Source organism: Macaca thibetana, chromosome 10, assembly GCF_024542745.1.
Source record: "Macaca thibetana thibetana isolate TM-01 chromosome 10, ASM2454274v1, whole genome shotgun sequence".
In the NCBI taxonomy this organism is placed as follows: domain Eukaryota; kingdom Metazoa; phylum Chordata; class Mammalia; order Primates; family Cercopithecidae; genus Macaca; species Macaca thibetana.
In genome coordinates, this window is record NC_065587.1 from 25050806 (window position 1) to 25076170 (window position 25365).

The 25365-nt window shown below is 42.7% G+C and overlaps 1 protein-coding gene across 2 annotated transcripts in view; it reads right to left on the minus strand.

Annotated features, from left to right (window-relative positions):
• The window catches only part of MYO18B (myosin XVIIIB), a 300206-nt gene that overhangs the window by 164386 nt on the left and 110455 nt on the right, over positions 1–25365 (minus strand). For both annotated transcript variants that reach the window (XM_050745880.1, XM_050745879.1), the window contains exons 21-22: positions 22750–22859; positions 5276–5341 (exon numbers count right to left, since the gene is read on the minus strand). In XM_050745880.1, coding sequence (XP_050601837.1) covers positions 5276–5341; positions 22750–22859 — 176 coding nt within the window. The remainder of the gene's footprint in view (positions 1–5275; positions 5342–22749; positions 22860–25365) is intronic.

Sequence of the window (25365 nt, forward strand, 5' to 3'; positions counted from 1 at the left end):
TTGGGCTGGTGCCACCCACGGAGGTGCTGAGGGATCTAGCAGGAAACAGCTCTTGGTACACGATTTCCAGGCCCTAGCTCATCAATAATGGATGATGGCCTCTGCAGCACTCTGATCAATGCCTCCTTGGCACCCCACAGAGCCACCTTCTAGTAGACCGCAAGGAACAGGAATGAGGGAAGCTGGGACCCCAGGACTGACTGTTAGCAAAAGATCAAGGCAGAGAGTCCTGGAGGTTTGAATTAAATGCTTTTCTATGAGAACCTGAAGCTTCTGGGCCAGGCCTGCTCCTGCCGATGCGTAAGGGTAGTTCTGGTTTGCTGTGGTCGTTTTCTCATCTTCCGAGAGGCAGAGGAAAAATGCTCTTATAGTGGGATTTGAGTCAGTGACAGGGGAAGGAGTCATTTTTCTGATGCCCTTATGCTGCTTATTTCTAAAAAGAGTCCCATGTGTTTCTTTGTCACATGTGGTTTATAATCACAAAGGGGGTTTATCTGGAGACACTGGATACCTCTATATTAATTGATGACTTATCATTTAATGGATAACATTTAGGGGGCATTTACTGTGTTTTGGAACTGGACTCAACAACTACTTGACATGCAGGTAAAACGTTTTACATGCCTAATCCTATATGGTAGTTATTATGATTCTCACATTTTATGAAGGAAAAAACTAAGGCTTAAAAAAAAAAAAAGTATTTGCCCACGATCCTTTACAAGCAAGTGGTAACACCAGGATTTATTTTCCTCTATCTGACTTCAGACAAGACTACAATGATCACTGAATAGGGTGAACGTTTGCACGGCATCTACATTTTCCAAAGTGCTTTCTCCTAGGTCTCTTTTTAATACTCAAACAGCTCTATGAGGAATCTACTGGCTTAGGCAGGTTATGAAATTGACTCAAGGTTACACAATCAGTTGCCAACAAAGCTGAGACCTGAGCCTACAACTTCAGGTTTATTTCCTGCACCCATTCTCAATGTCTGTCAACATGAGGCTGCCTTTTCTCATTCATTATGATACAAGCACTTGAAGTGCGAGGTTCAATTGCAATTTGATTCCAGGTGGAACAAAGGATCTGGATCGATTCTCCATTACCCTAAACCTATTTTTCGTAATGGAGACCACTCATCTCCAACCATCCTGCACTACGCCTTTTCTCAATGGGAAAATAAAAATCAGCACACCCAGTCAGTACTAACTCTGTTTCCTAACCCTCCATGGCTTTGCAGAACACTTCCTATCTATCAGACAGGGCCACCAAGGCCATTACTCTCATTGAAATAAAGACACGATTGGCTCATTACCTATCAGATTGCTTCAATAATGACTGTATTAATTTCACAAGCTAGTGAGTCCCAAAAGCTGCTATAAAAAAAAATCAATGATCAAAGTGATGACAGCTCCAGTTCGTATATTACAATAGATGGCAGGTGCTGCCAAAACCACTATTGATTATGAAGTTTTCATTAAAAAGATAATTGGAAATAACCATACACAGAATGGGAATAAGCCTGTGCAGAATCTTATCTCAGTTTCTCCCCTTTTTTTTTTCTTTTTTTCTTTTTTTTGGCCACTTAAAGAGCATACTGCCGACCAGGGCCGACTGCATGTAGAATCACACCTTTTCCACAAATGCCATGGCCCTCGGCACAAGCCTTGATAAGGCACCAGAGGCTGAAAAATCACGAAGAAAAATCTAAATTATTTGCTTTTCATGGGTCCAGCAGCTTATCAGAGGCAAACAGCGTGTAACATCCCCAAAGCCCCACTTTTAAGGAATCCACAGGGGACACAACTCTGTAAACTGTTTTTCTTCTAAAAACACGGAAGGCCCAGGTTTTTAAAAAATCTGATATGGGCCGGGCGCGGTGGCTCAAGCCTGTAATCCCAGCACTTTGGGAGGCCGAGACGGGCGGATCACGAGGTCAGGAGATCGAGACCATCCTGGCTAACACGGTGAAACCCCGTCTCTACTAAAAATACAAAAAACTAGCCGGGCGAGGTGGCGGGCGCCTGTAGTCCCAGCTACTCAGGAGGCTGAGGCAGGAGAATGGCGCAAACCCGGGAGGCGGAGCTTGCAGTGAGCTGAGATCCGGCCACTGCACTCCAGCCCGGGCTACAGAGCAAGAGTCCGTCTCAAAAAAAAAAAAAAAAAAAAAATCTGATATGGCAACAGCTTCCATATCTGGTACCGCCGAGGAATTAGCTCCTCATCTCTTAGTCACGTTACAGATTAGAGGAGTTTAATTCTTTAAACATTAAAATGCTATCCTGTTTGATAAGCCTCTTGCCCCACTGACAAATGTATTCAGCAAGCAGTGGCAGACACCACCTGTTACATGACACTTTATGGATCCCTACGGTCATCTTGGGAGGTAGGAAGTAATGGCCTCATTTCACAGATGAGATAACTGAGGCTCAGGGAAGTTAAACCAGTCACTCAAGATTCACGCAGTTAGGAAGTGGTGGTGCCCGGGTGTGGACTGGGTCAGCCGATTCTCTTGTGCCCTGAGTTTCATAGCCTTCTCCATTATTACGTGCCAATCCTGCAATGCATAAGATGCTGCATCTGCCCCTAACGCTCTCAGTCTATCCCCCGGCCTGGCCTCCAAAAGGACACATTGACCTTGATTTGCTCTTGACAGTTTCTCAGTCAATACCAAGTATTATTCAATAATAATCATGTTTTATTATCTGAATGTTTAGGCGTACGGACTTCTTGCTCCTGCCAGTGTAAACTGTGTGTAACGACTGTTTTCTTTCTTCTTCTGCAAGAGCTACCAGGACTATAGGCCCTGATTTTCACATTTATAACATAACTGAGTCATTATCTAGACCAGTGGTTCTCAGACTTGAAAGCACTGGAATCACCTAGAAGGTTTGTTATACAGACTGCCAGCTCTGTCCCCCTCCAGAGTTTCTGATTTACTAGGTCTGGGGTGGAGTCCGAGAATGTGTTTCTAGCAAGCTCTTGGGTGATGCTGATGCTGCTGGTCCAGGGCCCATACTTTGAGAACTGCTGGGCTAGAAGGATGAAGTTCCTGGAGATGAAGAACAATTCCCCAGATTCAGGACCGTAAAGACCTATCTGTAAAGAATATGTTATGTACAGTCATGCACTGCATAATGACATTTCAGTCAACAATAGACGCATGCATATACAACAGTGATCCCATAACCTTATAACACCATACATTTACTCTACTTTTTCTATGTTTAAATACTCAGATCCTTACCATTGTATTACAACTGCCTACGGTATTCAGTGCAGTCACATGCTGTACAGGTTTGCAGCCAGGAGCAATAGGCTGTGGCATCTACCAGGTGCATAGTAGGCTATCCCATCTGTGTTTGTGTGAGTACGCTCTGTGATGTTCCCACATGAAGAAACTGCCTAAGCACTCATTTCTCAGAATGCATCCCCGTTGTTAAACCACACATGACCGTATCTCCATTCATAAACAATAGGACCCAGAGGGCATGGAAAAGGCCCCGGCATTTGGGCCAATGCAGGTTTGCATGGAGTCTGAACCTTTGGCTATAGATAGGACCTTGGAAAGAGGCTTATTTCCCAGGGGCACAGCTTCCTCATCTGTAAAGCAGGAACACACCTGATATCTCACAGAAGACTGTGAGTGAGGATCAAAGAACAAAACGTGAAGTTGCCTCGCATAGTACCTGGCTTGTGTGGGAGTCCAGTAACTGACAGGTTTATCCTCTCTACTGAAAAAGCCTTCAAAGACTTGAGATGCTGCAACTCCTATCAGGAGAAATTATCTTGAGATCACAGCGGAATAATAGCTTCCACCACACACCTTAGCAGGACCAAGAGGCCAGTGGGGAGACACTAGCATGTTTAGGGTGGGCCGAGGGCTGGTAGCCAGTGTATATGACTGTGAGCTCCCTGAGGAAAGGACTCAGGGATGCATATGACAGGGAGGGCTCCATGAAGTACAAATAGCCAATAATGCCACCCTTGCGGGCTCCTGGAGAGCAGGACCCTCCCAGCACCTCACATAGCTCCTGGAGGTGGAAGGCAATTGACAAAGGTTTCTTAGATGGCATTAGTCAACCAGTAAGTAACTAGGTGGGGGAACGTGTGGAGTAGTCTTTCTTTTGGTCTGTTCCTCTCCAGTCTTCCTTCCTTCCTTCCTTCTTTCCTTCCTTCCTTTTTTTTTTTTTTTTTTTTTTTTTTTTTTCTTTTTAGACAGAGTCTCATTCTATTGCCCAGGCTGGAGTGCAATGGTGCAATCTCGGCTCACTGCAACCTTTGCCTCCTGGGTTCAAACGATTCTCCTGCCTCAGCCTCCCAAGTTGCTGGGATTACAGGCACACATCACCACGCCCAGATAATTTTTATATTTTTAGTAGAGATGGGGGTTTCACCATGTTGGCCGGGCTGGTCTCTAACTCCTGACCTCAGGTGATCCGCCTGCCTTGGCCTCCCAAAGTGCTGAGATTACAGGCGTGAGTCAACACGCCCAGCCTTTAGGTTGTATTTCTAAACTGTGTCCCTTTCCCCCGCCCCACCTCCTTGGTCCTTGAGTTTAGGATCTCCGTGCCCCACTTGCCAAACTATCAGCCATGGAACACTAGCTCCAGAAGACGGTACTGGGTATTCCACACAAACAAAAGGCGAGGGGTTCCACAGTCAAATAGTTTGAGAATCCCTAAATACCATGTTTCCCACCTGGAAAACTTCAGCGTATATAAGCATATCAGGGAAGTGTGAAACTCTGCTATAAACTTTTGAGCATATTTAGAAGAGCTTTTGGCTCAACACCAGTTTGGGAAAAGCTATTTCTGTCAACTTGAATAATCACGGGCTTTCTTCTTGAGCCCCTTTTTCATTTCCCTTACTGCTGCTCATCAGCTATGACGATAGCTGTGTTAGAGCTGGTTGCAAAGTAGAAGTTAAAAGGCTGTGAGTGAAGACGAGCAGTTCTTCCCAGGTTTAATGGCGGCTCTTTCTGAGGCTCAGAAGGTCATCTTGAGGACCAGGATGCTAATTCTTCCAGACCACTTGGGGTCCCCAGGAGTGAAGCCTCCAATAAATGATATTTCCCAGTGTGACTTCAACCCATATTATGACATTTTATCTTCATGACCTTGTCAGATAGGCAGGGCAGAAAATCATGAGCTCTTCTTTCAGTTTGGGAAAAGGAGACATACAGAGATAATGGACAATGGAGGTAGGACAAGAATCAGGTCATCTCTGGGTCCCTGATGTGACAGGCAGAATGTTGTAAGAAAGCGGCTCTACTCACTTGGCTGTGCCCCAGAGCCACCGCCTTCTTTTCCAGATCCAGGGTCTCCAAGAGCTCCTCCACGGCCTGGGGAGAAAAGAAGAGAGAAGTTGGAGAGCAGAGAGGGTAGGAGGATCCTAAAGGGGAAAGTCAAGCTGGCTCGATGGCTGATGCGCCAGGACGGAGGATGACCCCACATGTCTGTGAGCTTCGGCTAACAGAGCCCCACCACCTCACAGAGGAAGGCGCAGATGCTGAGCACCTACTGTGTACCATCCACTCTATCTTCACGCACACACCTATTTTTTCCATCCTCCTATTTTACAGAGCAGAAAACCAAAGATACGAAATGAAATAAAAGATGCAGCTGTTAGGGAAATCAGTACAGAGGTTCCTCAAATAATTAAACACAGAATTACCAGATGATCTGGCCATTCCACTTGTGTGTATATACCAAAATGAATTGAAATCAGGGTCTTGAAGAGATATTTATACATTTATGTTCTTAGCAGCATCATTCACAATACCCAAAAGGTGGAAACCACCCAAATGTCCACTGATGGATGAATGGATAAACACGATGTGGTCTATCCATGCAATGGAATATTATTCAGCCTTAAAAAGGAAGGAAATTCTGACACATGCTACAACATGGATGAACCTCAAGGACATTGTTCCAAGCCAAAGAAGTCAGTCACAAAAGGACAAGTACTGCATGATTCCACTTATAAATGAGGTACTTAGAGTAAGCAAATTCACAGAGATAGAATAAAGAATTATGGTGGCTAGGGGGTGGAGAGAGGGGGAAATGAAGGCTTATTGTTTAATGGGTATAGCATTTCAGTTTTGCAAGAGGAAGAGCATCTTGCAGATGGATGTTGTGATAGTTGCACCACATTGAGAATATACTTCTTGCCACTGAACTCTATGCTTAAAATGGTTAAGATGGGCCGGGCGCGGTGGCTCACGCCTGCAATTCCAGCACTTTGGGAGGCTGAGACGGGCGGATCACGAGGTCAGGAGATCGAGACCACCCTGGCTAACACAGTGAAACCCCGTCTCTACTAAAAATACAAAAAATTTAGCCAGGTGTGGTGGCAAGTGCCTGTAGTCCCAGCTACTCAGGAGGCTGAGGTAGGAGAATGGCGTGAACCCGGGAGGCGGAGCTTGCAGTGAGCCATGATTGCACCACTGCACTCCAGCCTGGGCGACAGAGTGAGACTCCGTCTCAAAAAAAAAAAAAAAAGGTTAAGATTAACTTTTATGTTATATATATTTTAATACATACACATACACACACACACACACACACACACACACACACACACACACCAAAAACTAAATGAAGGGGCTTTTTTTTTTTCAAGATTACAAGTTTACACACAGGGCAGAGACAGATTCCCATTAAGTTCTTTCTGGCCACACCTATGTCTTGAACTGTAGTGCATGCCTAGTAATTCACTAAGTCCTCCTGTGACAGCCTCCCCACTCTATGCTTCTCTCACTGCACTTCCTGGTGACTGCCTCTCTCCCACAAATACTTGCTAAATAAATGACATGGTCACTAACCTCACCTGCCTGACCTACATTATGGCAGAGGAGCCTGTGTTTTCTGTACTGCACTATAGTATTATTCTTTTTTTTTGAGACGGAGTCTTGCTCTGTCGCCAGGCTGGGATTCTTCTGCCCCAGCCTCCCGAGTAACTGGGGCTACAAGCATGTGCCACCACGCCCGGCTAATTTTTGTATTGTTAGCAGAGACGGGGTTTCACCATGTTAGCCAGGATGGTCTCCATCTCTTGATCTCATGATCCACCTGCCTCAGCCTCCCAAAGTGCTGGGATTACAGGTGTAAGCCACTGTGCCCAGCCTATAGTACTGTTCTATAGACACAATAGGAGCTCAATAGATAGGATGACTGGATGAATAAACACCCAAACCAGAGAGATTCCACAGGGAGGAAAAGTAGCCCCATGCAGGAGAAACAATTTTACTCAAAGAGATTTCTGGATGCAGCATGGACCAATCGCCATTTAATGGAATCTTCCCCTTGTCGAATAGTTGTACAGGCTTCGAAACAATCAGCCAGTGATTTGGACTCTCAGATAAACCCAGGTTGTGCCTGGTTGCTTAGTGACTGCTAATTTCCCTCCCACCCACCCTCATACCACTGGTCTTTCATTCACTGAAAATCGGAAAGTCTATTTTAAGAATAAACTGTCAGAAAAGTAATTGCAATGCTCAGGAAGCAAAAGGTATTATGAGGCTGGAGTAATTTAGTAAATGAGTTTCAATTCCATGGGTCAAAGGCATCACAGAAGACTTCCTAAGATTAAAAAAAAAAAAAAAATCCCTATTAAAAGTCTAGCCCCAGACTGCAATCAGGAAGGAAGCTCCATCTTCTGACCTCCTGGAAGAACATTCCATGACACTCTTCCAAAATTTCGGTGGTTTTGCTTATCACATTTTAGCCAAACATGTTCCAAGGGAGCTGTAGGTGGTAGAAATGAATAAAACCAATATATCCAAAATATAAGGCCTTTTTTCTCTGCACAAGAAGAAAAAAACAAATAAAAAATTGACTGAAGATAAGATGGATGGATTTTTAAAAGGAAATATAAGACCAATGAAATTTTTCTAAGTGTACCTTGAAGGTAAAGTCTATGGCAGATGTTTTAGGGGGAAAAAAATCACGATCCAGAGTTAGATCCATCCGGGTTCAGATTTTGGTTTTATCACTCCATAAACTGTGTGGCCTTGGGGAAGTGCTTTACTCTGAGCCTCAGACTCCATTCAGAAAGATGGGGACAATAACAGCACCTGTTTCAGAAAATTCTGAGGCTGTGCTTGTGCAGGGCATTATATAGCACTGGGCGTGCAGTAAGCACTCAGTAAATGTTAGGAGTTATTGCATCCTCATAGTCACCTCTGTTTTGGTCAAAACCTTGGAACGGTGCTGCAAAACATGAATGAAGGCTCCCACTTCTCAGATACACTTCAAACCCTGCCAAAGCACGTGCTCAACCCACCGTAACCGAGTTTCCTTCCAGTGCAATGAAATGACTTGGCAAAGCTCACATGTTTAGGAAGTGATGGTAGGGGGTTTGAACCCAAGGAATCAGCTCCTGATCTTCTCTCCACCCTCCAATGCTGGGATCAGTTCCACCACTCACTAGCTGTGTGACCCTGGGCAGGTCTCTCCTCCTCTCTGGTCTTCAGTTTGCTTTCTACAACATGGGGTAATTACGCCTGTCTGACAAGGATGTAGTGGAGATTTAATAAGGTCATATAAGCAGCATGTAAGGGAGATATTTCCAGAACGGTGGAGGAAGGAGCTTAGTAAATCCTCTCCCCCTCCCAAAACATGATAAAAATGGATAAAATTTCCAATCACCACAAATTCAATACTCTGGAAATTGGACAATGGGATACGACAAATTGAGAAGCATTTATTCAAGAAAACCTATTGGATCTTAGGTAGAAACAATGAGGCAATATTGATTCCAGGTTCTCCCACTCACCACCCACCCCAGCTCTGTCTCTCTCTCTCTCTCTCTCTCTCTCTCTCTCTCTCTCTCTCTCTCTCTCTCTCTCTCTGCAGTAGTCCTTCCAGGGTGAGGCAGCTCTGAAAAACAGCAGCTTTGCTTCCAGAAGGGGCTCACCTGTATGGGGCAAAGCATGGAAAAAACCCACACCTGGGAGCACTGTCAGAAACAGTAGCAATTTTGGCAGGAAACAAATGAGGAAGGCCAATGACACAGCTAAGCCTAAGGTTGTTGTCCTGATTGAGGCAAGCACTAGCCCTTAAAGAAGCCAGAAATTTAACAGGAGATACAGGAAATAGGACAGCCACAGTGGGCTTGATAAATTCCCATATATTCCTGGCTCCAGGCTAAACACAAGAACAAGAGAGACTGGAGAAGGCTCTGGCTATCTACATATCCCTATTTATTTGAACATGAAGCCATGTGTACAGGCAGAAAATATGTGAAAGGGCCAAACAGAAAGTAGAGGCTGAAGCACAACTGGGAACTACCTGAATGCTGAATGCATTTCCCAACCCCCACATGGATCCAAAAGGATAATGGAAAAGGCTTAAATATTCAAGATGTTTGATAACAACCTCTGCTGACTCTAAGCTATGTGGACACAGGAGCAACTCCTAGGAAGTCAGCTTTAAAATAAAAACACAAATTTTTAAAAATTGGGCAGAGATATCAGTGGTTCCACATTGTGAGGACACAGATTCCGTAATTTTAGTCAAGACAAGTTATAATATTAAATGATTAAGATCAGAATGAAGAGTTACTATAACATATCATCTAAGATGTCCAGTCTTTACAAAAAGGATAGGATGTGCAATAAATGTAAAATTGTGATCCAAACTAAGCGTGAGGGGAAACAGTAGAAAGTATTTTTGTGGGTTCAGAATTTGGACTTAATGGCCAAAGACTTCAAAACGGCTATTGTAAATATGTTCAAAGAACTAAAAGAAACAATGTTTAATGAATTAAAGGACAGTGTAATAATAATGACTCCTTAAATACAAAATATCAAGATAGAAATTATTTTTAAAAGGTCCAAATGGAAATTCTTCATTTGAAAAGTAAATTAACTGAAATGATAAATTCACCAAAGGAGTTCAACAACAGATCTGAGATGTCAGATGAAAGAGTCAGCAGACTTGAAAATAGATCAATAGAAATTATCCAGTTTGAAGAACAGAGAGAAACAGGAAGGAGGAAAAATAAATAAAGCCTCAGAGACATGTATGGCAAATCAAGCATGCCAATATATGTATAATAGGAGTCTCAGAAGAAGAGGAGAAAGACAAAGATTTTATTTATTTATTTATTTATTTATTTATTTATTTATTTATTTATTTATTTTAGAGACAGAGTTTCACTCTGTTGCCCAGGCTGGAGTGCAGTGGTGTGATCTTGGCTCATTGCAAGCTCCACCTCCCGGGTTCATGCCATTCTCCTGCTTCAGCCTCCCAAGTAGCTGGGACTACAGGCGCCCACCACCACGCCCGGCTAATTTTTTGTATTTTTAGTAAAGACCGGGTTTCACCATGTTAGCCAGGATGGTCTCGATCTTCTGACCTCGTGATCTGCCCGCCTCAGCCTCCCAAAGTGCTGGGATTACAGGCGTGAGCCACTGCACCCAGCAAAAGATTTTAAAAGTATGAAAAACGATGGCTAGAAACTTCCCAAATTTGACCCTCCTCCCCGCCCCCAAAAAATCTATGCATCCTAGCAGGTCATTGAATTCCAAATAGAATAAACACAAAGAAGCCACCCCAAGATTTATTATGAACTATTGAAAATCTTGAAAGCAGAAAGAGAGGAATAACTTATTGTGTAAAGAGAAGCATCAAAACAATTAGTGGCTGACTTATCTTCAGAGACAATGAAGTCCAGAATGCAGTGAGATTACATGTTAGAAGTGCTGAAAGGAAAAAACAAACAAGTCAATCAGGAATTCTGTATCTGGCAAAATTATTCTTCAAAAATGAAGGTGAAGTAAGGACCATCTCAGGTAAACAAAGGCTGAAAGAACTTATTGCTATGAGACCTGCCTTACTGTTTCACTTATATTAAAGGAAGGCCTTCAGGATGAAAGGTATCATATCACATGTAATTCAAATTCTTAAGGAACTAAAGAGCATGGGAAAATAAAAACACATAGGAAAATTAAAAATCTTCATCCTACAGAATGGGAGAAAATTTTTGCAATCTACTCATCTGACAAAGGGTTAATATCCAGAATCTACAAAGAACTCAAACAAATTTACAAGAAAAAAACAACCCCATCAAAAAGTGGGTGAAGGATATGAACAGACACTTCTCAAAAGAAGACATTTATGCAGCCAACAGACAAATGAAAAAATGCTCATCATCACTCGCCATCAGAGAAATGCAAATCAAAACCACAATGAGATGCCATCTCACACCAGTTAGAATGGCAATCATTAAAAAGTCAGGAAACAACAGGTGCTGGAGAGAATGCGGAGAAATAGGAACACTTTGACACTGTTGGTGGGACTGTAAACTAGTCCAACCATTGTGGAAGACAGTGTGGCGATTCCTCAAGGATCTAGAACTAGAAATACCATTTGACCCAGCCATCCCATTACTGGGTATATACCCAAAGGATTATAAATCATGCTTCTATAAAGACACATGCACACGTATGTTTATTGCAGCACTATTCACAATAGCAAAGACTTGGAACCAACCCAAATGTCCATCAATGATAGACTGGATTAAGAAAATGGGGCACATACACACCATGGAATACTATGCAGCCATAAAAAAGGATGAGTTCATGTTCTTTGTAGGGACATGGACGAAGCTGGAAACCATCATTCTCAGCAAGATCACAAGGACAAAAAACCAAACACTGCATGTTCTCACTCATAGGTGGGAACTGGACAATGAGATCACTTGGACACAGGAAGGGGAACATCACACACCGTGGTCTGTCGTGGGGTGGGGGTAGGGGGAAGGGATAGCATTAGGAGATATACCTAATGTAAATGATGAGTTAATGGGTGCAGCACACCAACATGGCACATGTATACATATATAACAAACCTGCATGTTGTGCACATGTACCCTAGAACTTAAAGTATAATAATAAAAGAAATCTTCATTTTTTTCTTTGCTTCCCTTAACTCACCTAAAAGACATAAGATTAAATAAAAGAAAATCATAAAGCTTTATTGTTGATTTTATAACATATATAGATGTGATTTGTAGTTATCCCTCAGTATCCACGGAGAACTGGTTCCAGGACCCCCAAAGGATACCAAAATCTGCAGATGCATTAGTCCTTTATATAAAATGGCATAGTATTTACAAATAACCTACTTATACCCTTCTATATACTTTATCTCTAGATTACTTATAATACCTAATACAATGTAAAATGCCATACAGATAGTTATTATATTGTGTTGTTTAGGGAATCATGACAAGAAAATAAGTCTGTATATGTTCAGTACAGACACAACCATTCTTTTTTTCCCAAATATTTTCAGTAAGTTGTTCGTTCAGTTTGTGGATGTAGAACCCACAGATACATATGGAGGGTAGACTGTGTATTACGATAGTATCACTAAGGTAGGAGGAAGACACAAGCTATATTGGAGCAAAGGTTCTATATTTTCCCAGAATTAAGTTAGTATTAATCTGAAGTGCAGCCTCTTGAATTACAAAACATACTGTAATCCATAGAACAATCACTAGAAGGGGTAGTCAAATGGCCCCCTGGAAAATATCTAGTTTACACAAAAGAAGGAAGTAAAGGAGGAGAGGACCAAAAGAAGGTGTGAAGCCCACATAGAAAATAGCAAAATGTCATGTGTAAATTATATTACAGATCAATATATTGAACACCTTAATAAAAAGGCAGAGATTGTCAATTTGGATTTTGCAAAAAGAAGATTCAACTATATACCATCTGTAAGAGTTGCAGTTAAATGCAAAGATAGGTTGGAAGGGGGGAAATGAAATAAGATCTATCATGTAAACACTAAACATAAGATAGCTGGAGTGACTATACTATTATCAAATTTTGTTTCAAATTTTGTTTAAAATTGAAAACAAAAATCATTACTAGAAAGAAAGGGAGACATTTTATAGCAATAAAGGGTTAATTCATCCAGAAGATACAGCATTATAAATATGTCTGTACCTAACCACAGAGCCCCAAAACACGTGAAGCAAAAATGCATAGAATGACAGCATAAATAGAAAATTTAACAGTAATAGTTGGAGAGCGTAATACCTGACTCTCAATAATTTACAGAACAATTAAACATAAACGATAGCAATATGCCAGGCACAGTGGCTCACACCTGTTGTCCCAGAACTTTGGGACACTGAGGCCAGAGGATTCCTGGAGCCCAGGAGGTCGAGACCAGACTGGACAACACAGTGAGACCCTATCTCTAAAAAGCAAAATCAGCCAGGTGTGGTGGCATATGCCTGTAGTCTGAGTAACTCAGGGGGCTGAAACAGGAGTATCACTCGAGCCCAGGAAGTCAAGGCTGCAGTGAGCCATAATCGTGCCACTGCACTCCAGCCTGGGCAACAGAGCAAGACACCGCCCTGTCTCAAAAAAAAAAAAAAAATAGCAATGATATATAAGACTTGAACTATACTATTAACCAAATCGCCCCAACTAACATCTATAGACAACTCAACAACTGAAGAATACATGTTTTTTACAAGCACACCTTAAACACTCTCCTAGATATATAATATTAGGCCATAAAATAAGTCTCAATAAAACAAACAAACAAAAATAAATGTAAAAGTACTGTAATCAAATATGTTCTCAAACTAAAACAGAATTAAATTAGAAACCAACAAGAAAAAAGGTGAGAAAGTTCCAAATATGTAGAAATTAATACACTTCTTAATAAACAATGGGTCAAAGAAGAAATCACACTAGGAATTAGAAAATATCTTGAACTGGCCGGGCGCGGTGGCTCAAGCCTGTAATCCCAGCACTTTGGGAGGCCGAGACGGGTGGATCACGAGGTCAGGAGATCGAGACCATCCTGGCGAACACCGTGAAACCCCGTCTCTACTAAAAAATACAAAAAACTAGCCGGGCGAGGTGGCGGGCGCCTGTAGTCCCAGCTACTCGGGAGGCTGAGGCAGGAGAATGGCGTAAACCTGGGAGGCGGAGCTTGCAGTGAGCTGAGATCCGGCCACTGCACTCCAGCCCGGGCTACAGAGCGAGACTCTGTCTCAAAAAAAAAAAAAAAAAAAAAAAAAAAAAAAAAAAAAAAAGAAAATATCTTGAACTAAATGAACATTTTTATGTAATGCAGCCAAAGTAGTACTTTGAGGAAAATGTATGCTTTAACCATGTATATTGGAAAAGGAGAAGGATTTTGAATCAATAATTTGAGCAAGATTCCATTTTAAGAAACCAGGAAAAGTAGAGAAAACTAAACTCAAATCAAGTGAAAGGAAGGAAATAATATAGAGTAGAAATCAATAGAAGACAATAGAACCAAAGAAAACAGAAAAACAACAGAGAAAAAAATCAGTGAAATCAAAACTTTGTCCTTTGAAAAGATAAAATTGACAAAGTTTATTTACACTGACCAAGGAATAAAGAGGCAGAAAGAAAGAGATGCTACTAATTAGCACAGTCAGACCAACAGAGTGAATTTAGATTATGAAAATAAACTCTTTATTTACGGCCAATAAATATTTGACAAAGGTTCCAACACAATTCACTGGGAGAAATAATAATAGTCTTTCCAACAAACGGTGCTGGGACAATTGAATATTCATATGCAAAAAAATGAATGTAGGCATGTATGTTACACTGTACACAAAATTAACTCACAACAGATCAAATGTCTACACGGAGGAGCTAAAACTACAAATCTTCTAGCGGAAAATGGGAGAATATCTCTGTAACCTAGGGGTAGGTAAAGAGTTCTTAGATATGAAAAAAGCACCAGTCACTTAAAAAATTAGTAAACTGAACTTCATAAAAATTAAAATCTCCATGCACCACTATGAAAATGAAAAGACAAGCCACAGGCTGGAAGAAAATATTTTCAAAGATACATCTGATAAATAATTATGTCTAGAACAAATAAAGAACTATTACAACTCTGTAAGATAAACAGCCTAATTAAAATGGGCAAAAAAAAAAATAGAGATTTCACAAAAAAAGAGATAAAGTAGCTACTAGGCACATGCAAAAAAAAAAAAAAAGTCAACATCATTAGGGAAAATGCAAATTAAAACCACAATGAAATGCCGCTTTGTATACAACAGGATGGCTTAAATCAAAAAGGCAAACAATTCCAAGTATTGATAAGGATAGAAAGTGAAACCCTCATACATTGCCAGTGAGGATGAACAATGGTAGAGCCACTTTGAAAAACAACTTGACAGTTTCTTTAAAAGTTATATTTAAAAGTTAAACATAAATTTACCATATAACCTAGCAATTCTCCTCCAAGAATGCACCCAAAAGAAGTAGAAACACATTTTTACACAAAGACTGATGTGCAAATGGTTCACAACATCCTTTTTCATAATAGTCAGAAAATCAAAAACTATTCAAATGTAGTCTAGAGATGATCATTTGATTAAATATCTACTACTATTAATCAAAAAATATTTTATCTTAATTATTTGAGGTTTCTAAGGCAAAGATTAAAGCCTTCATTGTATAGCAGGGGCATTAAAATCCATAGAAATAGTAGAATTTTACTATTTTTACAACAAAATCGTAATTGATTATATTTATTATTTATTCTGTATATATGAAAGTCACCATGTCAATATCTTAAATTACTCAATCTTCCTATCAAGAGTATTAGAGACTATTAGTATGCCATTTTAAGATAATAAAACTAAGTCAAAGAAGGGCCGAGTGACTTGTCAAATGTCACACAGCCAGTGAGCAGATTAGACACCGTACGTGCTCAGAAAGCCAGACTCCAGAATCTGTATCCTTAACCTGTTAAGCTATCCCACCTCGAATTCACAAACGGTAAGATTCATTCAATGAAGCAGCCCAGGCATTGAGCATAGATGGGTCATCGTCTTCACTGTAAGTCAACATTACACCTCAGCAAACATGGCTCTTGGCAAACCTGAGATCTCTCCGCCTTAAGTATGAATATTCCAATAGCCTGTGTCAAATTGAGCCCAGATTTCGGGGTCTAATAGATTTCAGTCACATCCAACCCACAGCCCCCACTTACACCGTTCCATTGTTTCCTAGAATTTTGCAAAGAGCTTTCTCTCCAATGTTGAAGAAGAGTGTACCCAAAAAGCATATGGGCTGACACCTCACATTTAGCTGTATATGCCAGACACGCAGAGACTCCAGAAATGATGAAGAGCCATAGCTGCAAAGTGCTTCCCCAACTCACTCCTCAATGAACAGCTTGATATGAAGAATCTGTGTCTATGGAATAGGACGCTTATCCTGTGAACCATTTGGCTGCCGTTCATATAGCACCTGCCCCCATGAAGCCCACACCATGGTCCAATGGCTTCCATATGTTGAGCTCCTACAATGTACCAGACACTTTGCTATGCCATACTATATGTTGCCAATGGTCATACATCTATCAAGTATCAAGGGCGTGGATTCATAGAGAGAGACAGGAAGAAGACACAATTTGAACTCAAGTCTATCTGACTCTAAATCACATACTTTAACCACTGAGCCTCTCTCACAAGTGGCCAAATCATTCCATAAGGGTGCTAACTGTGTCTGTTTTTTAACTATTTATGCTCAAGGCTATAAATGAAATGCCTGGAAAAAGGCAGAAACTATCCAAAAACCAAATGCACATGCACATACCAATGTAATTGGGTTGATTAAAATTAAGTGGAAAACATGTAAAATAATTAAAACAATAGACCCAGCTCACAGTGTGCGGTGGTTCACACCTGCAATCCCAGCACTTTGGTAGACCAAGGTGGCTGGATCATCTGAGGTCAGGAGTTCAAGACCAGCCTGGCCAACATGGCGAAACCCAGTCTCTACAAAAATACAAAAACTAGCCAGACGTGGTGGCGCGTGCCTGTAGTCCCCAGCTACTCAGGAGGCTGAGGCAGGAGAATTGCTTGAACCCAGGAGGCAGAGGTTGCAGTGAGCCGAGATAGCACCGCTGCACTCCAGCCTGGGCGACAGAGCGAGACTCTGTCTCAAAAAAGGAACAAAACAACAGACCCAAACTGGAGGGAGACAGCAAGGTGAACAAGAAAGGGATGATGAATAAATTTCAGGAGCAAAGGTGGTGGGAGCCCCTGAATAATTATTCAGCACCTAGACAGCAGACAGTTTCCTCTCTGGCCATGGGCTCATAAGGGTTTCCTCCCAGCAGATAAAGACTCTTGAGATGAATTCACAGGAAACTGGGAGTGTCCACCAGGGTGGGAGACAGAATAACAGTGGCCGCCTTCGAGAAGATGGATTGACAGCCCTTAATTATGTTCTTCAGCTCAAGTCCTCAGGGACAGAGATTTTGCCGGCTAAAATCAATCAACATTGTAGACATTCTGCGGGGAGGAGGGTAGGCCCAAGGGTTTCCTCACATCGATCAGAGACTTGGCAACTCCTGCTTCAGCAGCAGAAAAATGGAAGGGACCAGAATCTGGGACTTAGCCAAGGTGAGTTGAAAGAGCGTCTTCACTGACCTGCCTGAAATTCCACCCTTGTATTCACTCTATGTAGGCTTCGGTGTAGGTTAAAGCATCATCTAACCAGAGGGAGTAGCCTGGGAGACAGGAATGGAACCGAAGATGATTAGAGGGAGAAGACAGGGTCATTTGGGAGGCTTCAGTATGTGCCTGGGTGTCTAGAGGAGACAGGGGACCCTGGAATAGCCAGAGGTCAGCATGAGGACACTGCTTCCTAGAGAGGACCATGGAATGGGCAGCATGGACTTCGCTTCCTTCATAATTTTGCTGAAGCCAGTCCAAGTCATAAAAATCAGGTCTGCTATGCCATGCACCTGCTGAAACCCTTCAGAAGAGCATCGCTGAACACCTGATAAAGCCCAGACTCTCCAGCTTGGCTAACAAGAACCCAGAATTTGCTTCTGTTAAAGTCCTCAGCCCCTTTTCTTGGCACTTGGCATCTTTTATGCTCCAGCACCATGAAACTATCTATGCACCTCCGTGACTCCAGATCTTTGCAATCCTGTACCTAACATGAGAATGTCCGGTAACCCTCCTCCTACTCAGTTCCTCCAGATAGTTTCACAGACCTCATCTCAAGCATCACCTACTTCTGAGATGTCTTCCTTGAGTGCCCCGCTCTCACCTCCCTTGGAAACATCAAATGTTTTAGTGGCATCTCCTGGGGTGTACCAAAGCCAGCTCTGTATGGAAGTTGCTGGTGCCTAGCACAGGATCTGGTGAAAAGCAGGCACTTGGTTAAAGTTGGATGAAATTAATGATAATTATTTAAAGTTAATATCCATGAATGGCATGTCCTGTAACGAACTGCACTAAATACTTTGCCTGCCTTCAGAGGGCTTCCATTCAAGTCCTGTGTGAACATGAAAAGATGCTCAACACCCCTAATCATGAGGGAAATGCAAATCAAAACCACACTGAGACACCATCTCATACCCATTAGCATGGCAACTATCAAAAAACAAAACAAAAAATAACATGTTGGCAAGAATGTGGAGAAATTGCCATCCATATGCAGTATTGGTGGAAATGCAAAATGGTACAGCTGCTATAAAAAACTGTATGGCAGCTCATCGAAAAATTTAAAATAGAATTACCATATGATCCAGCTATTCCACTTCTGGGTATATACCCCAAAAAACTGAAAGCAGGGTCTCACCAGGGCCTACTGGAGGGTAAAGGGTGGGAGGAGGGTGAGGACTGAGAAACTACCTATTGTGTACCATGCTTATTATCTGGGTGATGAACTTGTCTGTACACCAAACCCCTGTAACATGAAATTTACTTCTATAATAAACCTGCATGTGCACCTCCCCTGAACCTAAAACAAGAGTTAAAAAAAAAAGAAAGTAGGGTCTTGAAGAGATATTTGTACATTCAACCCAGTAACCCCATTACTGGGTATATAGCTAAAGGAATAGAAATCATTCTTTTGTAAAGACACATGCACATATATGCTCATTGTAGCACCATTTGCAATAGCAAAGACATAGAATCCCCCTAAATGCCCATCAGTGACAGACCAGATCAAGAAAATGTGGTACATAGACACTATGGAATACTATACAGTCACGAAAAAAAGAGTGAGATGACATCCTTTGCAGAAACATGAATGGAGCTGGAGGCCATTATCCTTAGCAAACTCATGCAGGAAGAGAAAACCAAATATCACATGTTCTCACTTATAAGTGGGAGCTAAATGATGAGAGCAGACAGACACATAGAAGGGAACACCCCACACTGGAGCCTGTTGACGGGTGCAGGATGGGAGGAGGGAGAGAATCAGGAAAAATAACTAATGGAGGGAGAGAATCAGGAAACACAACTAATGCGTACTAGGCTTAACACCTGGGTGATGAAATAATCTGTACAACAAACCCCCATGACACAAGTTTGTTACAACAAACCTGCATTTATACCCCCAAACTTAAAATAAAAGTTAAAAAGGAAACAATGGAATCAACCCAAACATCCACTGACAGTTGAATGGACAGGTAAAATAAGGTATACATCCACAATGGAGTATTTTTCAGCCTGAGGAAGGAAATTCTGATACATGCCACGATGTGAATGAACCTTGAGGACATTATGCAAAGTGAAATTAACCAGTCACGAAAGGACATATGCAGCATGATTCTACTTCTGTGATGGACTTAGAATAGTCAGATTTATAGAGACAGAAAGCAGAACGATGATGGTCAGAGCCTGAGAAGAGGAGGAATCAGGAATTACTGTTTAATGGGTACCAAGTCTCGATTTTGCAAGAAGTAGTTATGGAGATGAATGGTGCTTATTGTTGCTCAAAAATATGAATGTACTTAATACCATTGATCAATACACTTAAAAATGGTTATGGTGGTAAAGTTCTTGTTATGTGTATTTTACCATAATTTTTTTTTTTAAGCCCTATGTCAGGAATCTGAGAGCCTGAGTTCACATCCCAGCTCTACTGCTACCTGGCTGGGTGGTCATGGCCTCAGCTGCCTACGCTGTGAAATGAGGATGATTCCCAGAGTGGGAAGGCTTTATATTTTGAATACTGTCTTAGCTCATGGCTCTGTAACCTTTTCATAGTATGTCTGATATTTCGTAATGAGAGTTTATGCATCCGTGATAAAAGACATATGCTACTTCTGTTTCAGGAACACAATATATCCATCAGGTAGCCACCAAATGAGAGTACTTCATTGGGAAACAGTCTTGGCATGAAACACCAACATTCAGACCTCACCTGCTAGACCCACAGGGGACTTCACCAAGACCCATTTTACACCCTGACAATGAATCCCCTCTGCTGCCGTCTAGTGTCTAATGACAATATTGACCTTTTCTAGCTGTCAACCTCGTCTTATTAAATCCTGAGGTCTTAACTGCTTTGCACACAGAAACTGATAGTTTGCCCACCCGAGCACGTGTTCATGTATAATTCATGGCATATCATGTGGCCTGACAAATGAATATTTATCAGCTTTTTCATAAGAGGCAGGATGGTGTTTCTTTTTGTTGCTACCAAAATTCTATGCTGCAGCAAATAAAATTTGTGAGCAAATAAAAAAAGAATAAGCAGCAGCAAAAATTCCCAACCAAGGCCATTCTCCTTGTAATTTTCCATTTTCTGAGGCCTCTAGCATGTATGGAGGTGGTTTTGGTTTGGCTACAACAGAGAACTGCTGACTCATTCAGAACAGAAACGCTTCCATATGCTACACCCTTTCCCTCCACAAAAAAACTCCCCCATACCTGACTCCTGCACCATTTTCAACCACAGAGGAGCCCAAGACCCTCTCAGTGGTTCCATTCAGCCCCTCTGAATGAAGTCAAATTTGGGGAGACCAAGAATAAGGAACCCCTGAACGAAGACTGGTACAGAGAGGTTGATGGCACCAAGTCAGGCAGGATTTCATGGCTTCCAAAATGGGCCACTACCCAGAGAAGGGATAGCCCTGTGCCACAGACATCTGGGGATCACGTCCCCTCCATAGTGAGTTAGGAGGGCCCTGCAGAAGTCACTGCCTTGTCTACTGAAAGTGGCTTGTGCCCCGGTGCCCACTGCAAAGAAGAACTAAGAAGACACCTAAGAATTGTGACTCTGTTTACTTCTACTCTTCTGACTCATTCATTGAGAACTGCAGTGCTGATGATCTCAGGCACACGCAGGCACGTGCAGTTGCAACAGGATTGTGAACACATGGTCTGTGCGACTTGTGTGTCATCACCCTGGATCTGAAAGAGGATGATGACATTGATGGTGCTGCTGCTGATGTTGATGACGGTGGTTAGTGTATATTGAGCCCTTACTATGTCCCAGGCCCTGTGTAAATGAACTATACTATTACATGCCATTCTCAGAACACTCCATTGAGTGGCATGGAGTACTCTTTCATCTTGCTATTCAGATCCCAGCTTAGCTATTACCCCCCATCACATCCGCTTGTTTAATTAGTTTTGGTAGCACTTATCCTGAAATTATGTGGATTCCCCTATATATTTTCTGCATTGTGGTCCTTCCCACTTTACAGATGAGGAAAGGGAGGCAGAAAGATGACATAACTGGTTTACATTCACACAGCCCCAGCTGGGAATCAAATTCAGGTCGGTTTGAACTACCTTCCTTTATGAACTATGCTCTTTAAACTATCGTCCCCTGGAATGGAGAAACTTGAGTCCAAGGAGCAAACCCACAAATGCCTGGCTGTGTGGCCTCGGGAGCGCCACTTCATCTCTAAGAAACGTGGTGTTCTCTTTTGTAAATGGGGAGTAATAGCTCTTCTTTTGCAGGGCTGTTATGAAGATGAAATAGGGCTTTGCAAATTCTAACAAGGTCTCTAATCATTGATAAGCCTGTGACCATTCTTAAGAGAAACAGTTATTGAAAGTTTGGCACTGGAAGTAGAGATGAGATTCCATGAGTTTACGCTGTAGTTGGAGAAAGAAGACACACAGGGACAAAAACACAAAGTTAGGCCTAGGTATTCATTCATTCATTCATTCACTCAACAAAAAAATTACTGAGCTCTTGCTGGAAGCCAGAAAACATAGAGGAGATTCACATTATTTCAGATAAGTGCTACACACACATCAAAACAAGAGGATGGGATGGTGAATGAGATCTGAGCTGGGATCTGAACAGCAAGATGACACCAGCCATGCAAAGACTGGGGAATGAGTGCTCCAGGCAGAGAAAACAGCTCGTGCAAAGGCCCTAAGGCGTGATGTTCATAGAATTCTCAACCATGGAGCCCTGATGTAAATATTTCCTAAACATTTTAGACCCCGAAGTGCTCTTTTCATAGACCACCTCAGGGTGCTGGTGCTGAATGGAACATACTTTGCAAATGATGACTTTTCACCCTTTTAGCTGGGATGCTGTCTTCTCATGACTCTATTCTTATTCTTTTCCTAAAGTTCCTTATGTAGGGGCCAGAAGTGTCATCCTGGGCTGGGTCGGGTCCCAAATGACATTGTTGTGTGGGTTTGGTCTAGAGCAAGGATTTGAGCGAAACTTCATGCTGCCCTCAGCACTGCCCCCATGGTCCTGCTTTCAGATTCCAGCTGGTCCAGATGCCCCCTGGGGCAATCCCTTATGGAACACAAGCCCATCAGACCTCAGTCAAAGCCATGTTGCCCAGGCTGGTCTTGAACTCCTGGACTCAAGCAATCCACCCACCTGGGTCTCCCAAAGCACTGAGATTACAGGCATGAGCCACTCACCGTGCCCAGCCTTGGAACATATCCAATAACCAACATATCCGTATCTGGGGCCTTCACCCCTCTTGCATGTGCTCCACCTACCTTCCTTTCATCTATTCCCTCGGAGGTCGACATGAGCTTCTTCAGGAGTGGAGGGTCCAGCACCTGGAATTGCCGGCGGAAGTGAGTGAGCCCCATGTGGTCAGCATAGCCTAGGGAGGTAGGAGCAGGCAGGAGAAGAGCACAGAGTCCAGATGAGAAGACCCAGCCCGGTTCCCTAAACCCCCAGACAGGAGCTCAGGGTCCTGCTCCCAGCCTGGCTACTAAGTTCCTGCATGGACTCATATCTTGGGGCCTCAGTTTCTCCACTTGTTAATTTAAGAGACTAGATTTGATCAGCACTTCCCAGGGGCGTTCCTGAGAACCCAAACCCTATAAAATGCTCCACTGCAAGTTTGAAAAAGCTGCACATTCATCTGCCTCTTGGAAGAGGCATGTCAGCATCCAAGTCAAGGACTCTGAGAACTCGTGCAGGGCAGATGCCCGATGAGCCTTGAGTTTCCCAACGTTAGCCCAGAGGTTCCAAAACCTGTTTGACAAAGGAAAGTGTTTTGTTTAACACGAATTACCACCCCATACGCTCTATGTGAAGCATGCTGCGTTGGGCAGTATCTAAGGGCTTTTGTAAGTCTACCATGCAGGGTGGACACAGCTGCATCCTTCTATGTGGGGAACTGGGAAGAGAAGGGGTACCTGAAAAGCTATTGGGAGAAAATGACATTAGATTCAGTTTGTGAAGAAGCCATAGGGTTTTCCAAAAGAACTTGGTATGGAAGAGAAGTCTAGGCAGAGGGGGCTGTACAAACAAGACCTAGATCAGGGAAGTATAAGATACGTTCTAAGACTGGGCATGGTGTCTACAAAAAGTACAAAAATTTGCCAGTCATGGTGGTGCATGCTGTAGTTGTTGCCACTCTGGAGGTGGGAGAATTACTTGGGCCCAGGAGGCAGAGGTTACAGCAAGCCATGATCGTGCCACTACACTCCAGCCTGGGTGATAGAGCGAGACACTGTTCCAAAAAAGAAAATCAATTATTTTATAGTCCACAGTAACAGCCAGCATTTACTGAGAGCTTATGTGTGCAAACCACTAGGGTAACACCTTCCTCGTGTTACAGACACTCATGGGCCTATATTATTATCCTCACTTTACAAAAGGGGAAGTTGAGACCCAGAGAGATGAATTCACCTAGTTACACAAGCAAAAATAGTAACTGTCTCAGTTGGGACTCAAACCCAGGCAGTAGAGAGTAGCCAAAGAAGAGCAGAAACCGGGTCCCAAAGGAAATTGAACTCAAATTCCAGGTCTCGAGATTTAGACTCTTCCCTGGGTGCAAGAAGAGCCTCGATTGCTTCAGAAAGACCCCTCGCGTGACTGGATCAGAAAAGGTATGGTAAAATCTCACTCCACTTTTGAGACTTCACGATAAGCCAGATGCATCAACTAGGAAGAACAGCAATCGTGTGTGTGGCTAATCCTGGAAGACTTCCTGGGGAAGAGGAAGGTCTCAGACCAACTTTGAAGGACGCAGACAGCACAGAGATGGGGGACCCGGGAGGTTACAAGCCTCCTTTAGGGCAGACCTATCTGCGTTCACGTCCCATCTCTGTGCTTACGAGCCCCATGACTGGGAAAATGATTCACCTTTTTGAGATTCAATTGTTTCACTTGTCAGATGAGAATAACAAGATCTATCTTCACATGGTCACTATGAGGATTAAATGCGATGACAATTATAGTAAAAGCAGCTAATGGGTATCATGTGCTTTTCCACAACCTGCCACTCTTCTAAGCTTTATTGTCTTATTAACGCACCCAGCCCCACAGCAGCCTTCAGAGGTATGAGCTATTATAGGAGAGGAAAGGGAGATAAGCCCTAGCGAATTTCCTAGAGTCACACGGCTGGTGAGAGGTGGCGGCCAGAATCAAGGCCAAACCATCTCCCTCCAGAGTTGGAGCCGTGCCCACCAGGCTGCACAATAGGCAATGTTTAATGAGTTTACTACATACCTTTAGCACAGTGAGAATGATCTCATTTGCTATATCTGACAACACAGTGTCTAGCACGTAGTAGGTACTCAATAAACAGCGTGCATGGGTATGTATCACACATGCATGTGTATATAGGCATATATATATAATATGCACAGATTCCAAATAATAAATATTTGATGTATCTGTGTATGCATACAAATATATCTCATGTGAGTGTGAAAGAGACAGACATGACTTACAATAGAAATAAAGAGAGGAAATGAACCAGGTCTAGGAGACAGAAATTGGACATTTCTACCATGAGATATCAAGCCTGCGCTTAGTTGGAAAGCTCATCCTGGCTGAGTTGGGCTGTGCTGAGAACAGAGAGGGCAGATAGTGTCGTGAGGTCCTGCGGACACAGGAACGGGACGCCCTGACCCTGAATGCACACAGGTATTCTAACAGTCTGATCCAGGTCCAGGGCGCCTGCAAAGGCCCAGCATTTCCTGCCAAGCAGCCAAATAGAATCGATTCAGTGTGGGGGACCAGCCACTGGCTGTGACCGTCCCCCTCTTCTCATGACATTATCTGTCTCCCTGCTCTGTGGCTGTGCGGGCGGGAGGGAAAATCATTGATATGCTCAGCGGAGTGGGGGTCTCACCTTTGCTTCTAGCTGCTCG